Source organism: Sinocyclocheilus rhinocerous, unplaced genomic scaffold, assembly GCF_001515625.1.
Source record: "Sinocyclocheilus rhinocerous isolate Xijiao unplaced genomic scaffold, SAMN03320098_v1.1 scaffold230, whole genome shotgun sequence".
In the NCBI taxonomy this organism is placed as follows: domain Eukaryota; kingdom Metazoa; phylum Chordata; class Actinopteri; order Cypriniformes; family Cyprinidae; genus Sinocyclocheilus; species Sinocyclocheilus rhinocerous.
The window spans coordinates 496,801-505,936 of record NW_015637126.1 but is presented as its reverse complement, the minus strand read 5'-3'; the positions used below and the strand labels follow the sequence as shown (position 1 = coordinate 505,936).

The 9,136-nt window shown below is 37.1% G+C and overlaps 1 protein-coding gene across 5 annotated transcripts in view; it reads left to right on the top strand.

The window, feature by feature from the left end:
- The window catches only part of eeig1b (estrogen-induced osteoclastogenesis regulator 1b), a 44,107-nt gene extending 34,994 nt beyond the window's left edge, over window positions 1–9,113 (top strand). For 3 of the 5 annotated variants that reach the window (XM_016563322.1, XM_016563319.1, XM_016563321.1), the window contains exons 6-13: window positions 2,266–2,382; window positions 2,914–2,960; window positions 4,182–4,336; window positions 4,545–4,685; window positions 5,528–5,729; window positions 5,883–6,004; window positions 6,172–6,241; window positions 6,804–9,113. In XM_016563322.1, the coding sequence (XP_016418808.1) occupies window positions 2,266–2,382; window positions 2,914–2,960; window positions 4,182–4,336; window positions 4,545–4,685; window positions 5,528–5,729; window positions 5,883–6,004; window positions 6,172–6,241; window positions 6,804–6,849 (900 nt within the window). In that variant the 3' untranslated portion in view covers window positions 6,850–9,113. Of the gene's footprint in view, window positions 1–2,265; window positions 2,383–2,913; window positions 2,961–4,181; window positions 4,337–4,544; window positions 4,686–4,788; window positions 4,829–5,527; window positions 5,730–5,882; window positions 6,005–6,171; window positions 6,242–6,803 lie in introns of all 5 variants that reach the window. The other 2 variants (XM_016563320.1, XM_016563323.1) reach the window with 2 other exon arrangements.
- Window positions 9,114–9,136: the final 23 nt, after the last annotated feature.

Below are 9,136 nucleotides of genomic sequence, written 5' to 3'. Positions count from 1 at the left end.
GCTTCCCTGACTCTGCCATGACGATTGATACTAACGAACTTCATGTCAATCGTGTCAACTGGCTAACGTATGTTAACTCGCGCGAGAGGTTGTGTAAAAAAAAAAAAGAAAGAAAAGAAATAATAATACATATTGAAAATCCAAATTAAATTCGGCAAACGCATTTAAATACATAACCCTTTATTGCAAAATTATGTTTTGACATTTTAAAAATAAATTGGGATTGTAAACACAGAACATGTGGATAGATTGAAGAGCCGCACAAGAGCAGTGAAAGAGCCGCAAGCGGCTCGCGAGCCGCGGGTTCGCCACCCCTGGACTATATGGTTTTTGTCATCTTCTGACTGGTCAACTTCAGATGGATCTCCAAATCGTCTCGTTCAACTGCACATACTCCACGAATTTAAACCGACAGCATCCGATTTTTTTTTACATTGTTTGAAAATTATCGGGAGGTGCTCGTAACGTCTCGGATCGGCCCGTACTTCTTCTCACACGGTACGAGCCGCGACCATGCGAGCATCTGCGATTTTCTCCCGAGAGAAAAAAATCGCCTGCGAGCTCGTACGACAACAAAAATTGCACCGTGTACGCCCGCCTTTACCGATCCCTTAAGTCCTGAACGGGAGAACCGTGTCAGAACTGTGTGCTGGCGCAGCAGAAGCAGGGAACGAGAGAGGTCAAATCTATGGACTGTAACCGGGAATAAGCGAGAAACACAGGAAGGAGGGGGTGCATGTGACCTTTAAGATGAATTAAAGGGAGCCTTTGCTGTGGCAAATATTTGAATGCTACAGTACATTGACAGTAATCTGATCAGTTAATACGTGTCATTGAACTGAAATGAGTTAACATAAATTTGATAAATTAAAATATTTGTGAGTCCTGAAATCACATGCTAATTGTCAGTCTCAAAAAGAGCACAGAAAACCAAGGTTGTCTGGAATAAACCACATAAACCTTTTAAGGGCAGTCACAGGAGTCATTTCTAGAAAGGACAGAGAAAACGGTTTGTGCTAAAGGCAGCAGTGGAAAAGCAAATATAGATAAGGAAGGCCACAGACGCATGCACAGATCTGTGAGATGATGTGAAAATACCCTAATGTTTTGGTCTCTCCTGCTTTTTATTGTCTTCTTTTTCAAGCAGGTGTATAGTTTGCAGGTTAGAGACCAGAGACTAAACTGTACACCCAGGGTTCATAACACTCTCCGGCACTAAATACTGCACCTAAATGATTTAAAATGAGCAAACTGTTGGTCATTTAGCTTATTAGAAACTAACATAATTGCAAGAAGAATAGTCTGACGAATAGTCTTAAATATACAAGCATTTGTATTCCTCTAGAGGTTTATGATATGATATAATGTGAATTATTACTTGCATTAATCCATGGAAACTAATGAATGTTTTTTTTTAAGGTTAATATATGATGAATGTATGATATTCTATTCTTATGGGTACACAAAGATGTATTAACATTGATACAAAATTCTGTTCATGGGCAGTAAAAAATATTTTTCAAAAATATTTATGGTGGGTTCTTCTTTCTCTGACTGAGGTGAGATAATAAAACATATCATTCTGTGTGTGTCTGTGCATTTGTCCCTTTATCCCTTGCTGTAATATCACACATCAATGATTTTTAAAGGCCAGCTGGTCACGTGCATCAGTGCTGACTGTATAGGGTATTCATCCAATAAAGGAAATGGAAAGAATTATATCAGCTACCGTTATATCATTAACCAAGGTTAAAAGAATTTTTCGAGCAAGAACACACTGCTGAGAAAGAAGAGTGAGAGAGGGAGATAAATGTATGAAAAAAGCAACAAGAATGCTTGCTGGTAGTGTTGGAGAAACCTTTATCGAGTGAAAAACAGAGAAGAGATTTCATGCATGACTGACTCTGCCAACTTCACATGCCTGTAGTTATATAAGAGAGCCCTTAAGAGTTAACCCTTTGCTTTCCTTTTCCCTAAACTACCTTTCAAGATTCTTGACAAACTTCTGTTTTTATATTTATCTTTTTTTACGCTAAATAAAATGTACCTTGAATAAATAAGGCTAGATGTTTAAAAATAAAGATAAATAGGAAATGGATTTACGTCCTGACTTATTCCTGGTGTCATGCTCATAAAGCTAATGGTATAACTGTGGAAAAACTGGAGAACTTACTCAAAAAGCTGTTTGGAAAAATTTAGAGCTATCGTTTTTTGTATGGCTGAACTGATGATAAAGTCTTATTTATTCTCCTCTCTCATCTCCAGCTGGGCTTTGCTGACCTCAACTTGGCGGAGTTTGCTGGTTCAGGCTCCACTGTTCGCTGCTGTATACTAGAGGGCTACGACACCAAGAACACTCGGCAGGACAACTCCATACTCAAGGTGAGTGTGTCTCTGTGTAAATGCTTGTGCATATGGAGGTAGGCCCTGTCCATCTCTCATCTCATTTTTGGACTGACAGTACACATGTCCGTTTTGAAAGGCCTCGGTCAGTCCAACCAAAAGCTCAAACACTGTCTCTTTTTCATGTATAAAGGCCAGGAACCTATTTCTCTGCATTAATCTTAGCACCTTTTATTAGACTATTTGCCCTCAATACAAACACTGTCATCTAGAGTTTCTACACTGTGTGGGTGACATGTGACTGGTCAAACCCTCTCATCAACCCACAGTCAGTCCCTGTAATGACTGACTGACTCACTGTCTTGTAGACTTGTCAGGAGGAAAAATATGAAGGGAAAAAGACAACATTTAATCATAGATATTTTTGTAATTTTGACTCATTTTAATCTAGATTTTATGTGTAGGTTCCCACAAGCAGTCTATTTTACTATCCAAATGCATTTTGTTATGAGACAGATTTGGTTTTACATTTCACCTTTTATTTTGTAATATTTTCATATTTCTTCCCAGGTTACTATTGGTATGACTCTTCTCTCTGGAGATCCCTGCTTTAAAATGTGAGTGTGTTACTGAATTTACTATTTCTTAAAGGGGGCAGCAGATGCCCATTTTCCACAGGTTGGTATGATTCTTTAGGGTCTTCATGAAATGTCTGCCAAATACTTTGGTTCAAATTTCTCAATGGTCGTGTAAAACAACACCCTTTTTTACCTTGTCAAAAACAGCTCTGTTCACAGCGACCCGTTTCAGTGCATGTCTCTTTAAATGATAATGAGCTACTGCTCCCCCCGCCCCTCTCTTCTGTTTTTTGTGTATATGGTGGCGCCTTACCATCAAAAACAAAACTAATTCACTGTGTCCTCAGTGGCTCTCATGTCGGGAGAAAATGAAGAATCTTATTTTCAATTTACATCCAACTGCAAAACACCTGCATTGCTTGCGAGACATTGTTCTTGCTACAGCTGCTCGAGCGCGGAGAAAATGGCGGACAGCATACAACTAACTGGCTGAGGGGAGAAATATGCTAATACGGGACGGTCCGTCAGACAGTCCGACATTTATAAGCAAACACCATGTAAAAGTGAATTTTGCATCCGATGTCCCCATCAAATTTTTTGGAATGGTTTTCAACCCCGTTAGGGCCCCTCAGCAAACTTCAAATGGGGCCTCAAGATGATTTAAAATAAGACAAACCAAGATTGGAAATAAGCTAAAACAACTAAAAATAATGTATTTTTTTCACCCCATGAACAGCTATTTTTTCCTTTGAAGAACCGGGTTTTGAGTATAAATTTTAAATGTGTGATTTCTATCCCTGGAAAAGGTAATGTAAATTACTAAACCCTTATAAAGAATTTTTTTTTATCTTAACCATTTTATCAGGTAAAAATTCTTATCGTTAATTAAATTAATTAATAAATAAATTAAATCATGAGTGAATGAAAAATGCCATGTCAATTCTTTGTTAAAATAAGTGGGATTCAGCTATTAAAACGTCTGGAGTTCTTATTTTAACTATAATTGTTTTAGTTTTTGAAATCTATGGACACTACTAATTTCTGTAAATGAAAATAAATGTGGTTGTGGACAATGAGGGGCCTTGACGTAAAGAAAGTGCACTGTGCTTAGAAACTGTTGTTTAGTTATCTTGATCCATGCTCAGTATAGCTCCCCTCTTGTTTACATTTTTAGTCAATGTGTCAGTATAAATTATTGAGAGAACACATGCTCTTATTGCTCGCTGATGACATCTAAACTTGCTTTCTCCACTTCCTCAGGCCTGTGAGCACAGCTAAGACCATTGCCATGGCTGGGCAGGACCCCTCTCTGCAGCTGGACCGCAAGGGAGAGGGCACCGCTGACCACTCTGCACCGCCCCACGGTGGCAGCACTCGCCGATCAGTCAAGAGCAGACCCTGTGTGAACAACTCTGGTATAACCAACGCACCTACAGTAGACCATCTCTGAAATGATGAAATTTGGAGAATGTTAACAAGTAGATAAATGCTTTACACATTTACAATTGTATTAAAAATGCACAGTATTTTATGATGACTTGGTAAGGACTTGGTATATTGTTTTTGTTATATATTTTGGGCTTTCTAAATGAATGGTGCTAACCTGAGGTTGTTTGTTCTTAGGAGGACTTCAGGAGGGATTGGAGGAGAACCTGTCCAGTCCAGATGAAGTGTTTCACACGGGACATTCTCGCAACTCCAGCTTTGCCAGCCAACAGAGCAAAATCTCAGGTGGGACTCAGGGCACGATCAAAAGAGCATCAGGTACAGATTATAGCTGATTACAGTATAAAACAACAACTTCAAACTACACTTCTATCTTAATTGTATTTTTCGCAACTCCAGCTTTGCCAGCCAACAGAGCAAAATCTCAGGTGGGACTCAGGGCACGATCAAAAGAGCATCAGGTACAGATTATAGCTGATTACAGTATAAAACAACAACAACTTCAAACTACACTTCTATCTTAATTGTATATATTTTTTTTTTCAAAAACATCAAATTTACATGTAATCATTTAGATTTACAACTGAATAAAATCTTAAGCAATTTACAATATGATACAGGCAAGACAAGATTTATACAGAGATTTTTGTGTTCTAAAATCACAAACATTTATTGAGAGAAAATTTCACTTCAGAAAAGTGAGTGTACTTTTTCATTTGCATACACTACCATTCAAAAGTTTGAGGGTCGGTGAGAGGTTTTTAATGTTTTTAAAAGAAAGATCTTATTCTCACCAAAAATACAAAAAAACTGTCATTTTAAATTGTAATAATATTTCACAATATTACTGTTTTTACTATTTAAAATCGTTTAAAATAAATTTATTTCTGTGAAAAGCGTTTATTTGAAATATAAATCTTTTGTAACATTATGAATGTCTTTACAGTCACTTTTTTTTTTATTAATTTAATGCATCCTTGTCTGAATATTAATTTCTTTCAAAAACCTTCGAACTGTAGTGGGTTGAAAAGTTAAAGTAAAAAATTTAATTCTTACATTCCTTTGAACAATTTTTTTTTTCTTTCACAATACTGCTGATTCGAATCACAAGAACTGCTACTCACCCTTAGTCTTGTGGGATGTGCTTGTCCTCCACGCAGGCTACAGTACAGAGCACTCCCACTCCTCCAGCCTGACAGATCTGTCCCAGCACCGGCGGAACACCTCCACTAGCAGCAGCAACACATCAGGAGGGACGTCTACGACTATTGAGAGCCCCGTAGAGCCAGAGAAAGAGCTGGTAAAACCAGAGAGACCCCCACGTCCTCCACGACCTGCTCTGCCCCCAAACAGACCCTCAAGGTGCGGAGTCACTGGCAACATCAAGATACTAAATGACTTTGTTGTCTTATGTTAATCTGCACAAGAAGAAATGACATGTATTTAAAACCCAAAGTATAACATGACTGAGTTAATTTTAAAGATGAGAAGTATCTATTCTGTATATCTACACAGGAGAAAGAAGGACTCTGTGGAGAACCATCCCACATGGGTGGACGACACGCGCATTGATGCAGATGATATTGTGGAGAAGATTGTGCAGAGTCAGAACTTTGCGGATTTTAGCAACAATGAAGGTGTGTTGAGAAAACATTTGGACGTATTAACTATTTAGCACCATTAGTTCCTCTTAAGCTTATTTTAATTCAACACTTTGATTACTGATACATATGTGAGGGTTTTACCCTCTTGTGAAGCCTTCACTTCTCTGAAGCTGATCATTCTGTCACTCTTTCTCTCACAGACAGCAATTTAACACTGTTCGTCAGTAGGGATGGTACCACAGCATTAAGTGGCATCCAGCTTGTCAACAGGTAAACTGGTACTCTCTTTTATATGCCTTTTAATTTAGTGTTCCGGTTATAAATGTAAGAAGTATGAATTTAATTATTCATTCGTTTATAACACTGAAAAAAAAAATTGTTGTAAAAACAATTTTCACTCAAAAATGGCTAGTAAATATCACAAACAATTACAAAGAAACGGCAAGTAACCTTGAATTAAATGTAAAAATTTGAAGCAGATCAACTGAAGTATTTTCCTGTAAATCATACTCCAATAATCTTTGTTTTATTTATAACTTCTACTAAAAATTATATATTTTTTACAGTGTACTTATACTACCATTCAAAAGTTTGGGGTCTGTAAGATTTGAAAACATTAAAAAAAACTCTGTTTTCATCTTATGCAAACCAAGGCTGAATTTATTTGTTTAAAAAATGCAGTAAATACAGTTATATTATGAAATATTCTTGCAATTCAAAAATAACAGTTTTCTATTTTAACATGTTTTAAATGTAATTCATTCCTGAGTTTCCAGTAGTGTATTTTGTATTTTACTGTTATAATATCATGTGTTCTTTTACTCTTTGGCAGGGTGTCTGCGGGTGTTTTTGAACCGGTGGTGATTGAGAGCCATTAGATCTCTGAGGCCACAGCAGTCACGCTCTCACACAGCCAATTTTTATTTTGAAATGATGGCGAGAGCAAGACAGAGACTGGATGTGAGAGTGGGCACCTGACGTCACAACTTGCTCATCTTATGGGTCTGACATATTACTCGCCTATTACAACTGTAACACCCTAATCATGCATTACATTTGCTGAAAAAACGGTGGTGGGGACGTTCATTGTTCTACGATTAAGAATTAATTAATCATAAATATTTTACAGCGGATTCTGAGAATACAAACTACTTGAAATGCCTTTAGAAATGAGGCAAGATGGGAGCTTCAGTCCAACACTGTGAAATATGAGGGCAGTCCTAAAGTTTTAGAAAGAAAATTCAGTACAATGTTATATTAAAATTTTAGCAGCTTTTCAGATATTATTTAATGTTTTGAGGTGGGATGATTTAATGTCTTATATTTCTTTATGATGCATTTCACACCCCTATTATATACAAACCACCGAATTCCACCTGCCCTTGGGTACATTCTAATAATGCAGTTTAGTCAGTAACCAGCCCATTAGCCTGTGATAAACATGGAATAATATGCATGAAATCATGTATGGCTGGCCATACAAATATGTCTGAGGCAAAGAAAACAGTTAAGCCATTCCCCCATATAACCACTTTCAGTATCTCAACACTTGTGCTTGTTTCTCAGAGGTGGGCAATAGTTTGCTTACATATGTTCCTGCTGGACTGGTGAACATGAAATACATAAATATACTGTACTGCCCCCTTCTCTTTCTCTTTTTCTTTCTTTCTCTTTTAGTAAGTAAAATTCCCAGTGTGTTTCTAACTTCGTCAGTCAGTGTTCTTATCTTTCACTTTGCTGCTGATTTCAGCTTTGAATATTCATGTGACTATGAGTTTTGGCTCTGACAGCACTGCCAAGCCATTTGTGGCATTCTCTCACTAGGGTCTTGTCGGTATCAAAATGCCATAGCCCAGTGAGATCCTACATTGTGCAGCTAAAATATTAAGAGCAATTGATTTGGAGAATCCTTGTTGTAAAATGCAGCTGAATAATTGCATTGTTTGTAGGCCTAGATCAGAGCCAGTGACTCATAGTCACACGTCTGTCCTTGGCAATAGGAAACAGTGTACAACAGGCATGACAGTGAAACGGAGAGAACGGAAAGCCCAGTTTTCAGTGTTTCTCTGTCATGCACTGCTTGTTTGTCATCTATTTAGCTATTCATGATCTTTGTCATGGAGATGAATCTTTCTCAGTTGATCTGAGAGCATTCACCACATTCAAGTCTGACATTGTGGGTTATATTCCCTTTTTTTGTCAGTTGAGAGAAAAGTGCAATGTGGGCCTGTTGTTTTGTAAAAGCCCATTTTAATGAGTTCTTTCAGGGAATTTAGCCCTAAAATATTTCACCTGTCCGGTAGCTTAAAATTACACGTTTAAACAGAATCACTGTTCTCTAGTAGTACACTGCAGAGGTGAGGGTATTTGTGTTTTAAAAGTGTTTTAAATTAATATGACTTTTCTTGTTATTCATGCCATTTAAAGCGAAAAAATGAGTCTGTGGCATGATCCAGCTGCTTCTCTGCAGGATTAGTACACCTGGGAATTAAAAGTAACACTAACTTTTAAAGGGCAAAATATACAGTATGATAGTTATGTGGCTTGATAAAGCCAAGTGTTCTGGATGTTTCTGCTTAGCTAGTATAAAGGGATTCTCTGAAGACACTGAAAAACATATCTAATTGTTCTTCTTGTTTAGTCTTTGTCTTTCTTCTACTCTTACACAAAAAAGCGATTTGCAACTAAGAACAATAACTTTATCCTGTCATTTTTGTATTTTCGAGCCAGCAGGCTGGTTCACTGGAATCTGTTTCAGGGGGATTTTTCCCCTCAACCTTGATGTCAAATAATTCTTTAATGTCTAACATTTGTGGTGAAATAATGTCCATCAGTGGTTCTTGCTCTTTCTCTCTTTTCTCTCTTTCTCTTACAAACACTTTTGTAATGTTTTTAGTCAGATGCAGAAGAGAATATATATATATATATATATATATATATACTTGATTTAAGATGCTGTTGCAGGGAGCAGACTGGGGTCTGTATGCAAAAGATGGAAGCAAGGGATTACTTCATTTATAGTTTTTGTACATTTCAGTAATCTGGAGCTCTTGTTCTCTTTAAAAAATAAGGTTTGATCAATGCACGCACATTCATTTATTTAAATTGTTCATGTTATATTAACATTTTAAAGAAAATAATTAAAAGGACAATAAAATCCAACAT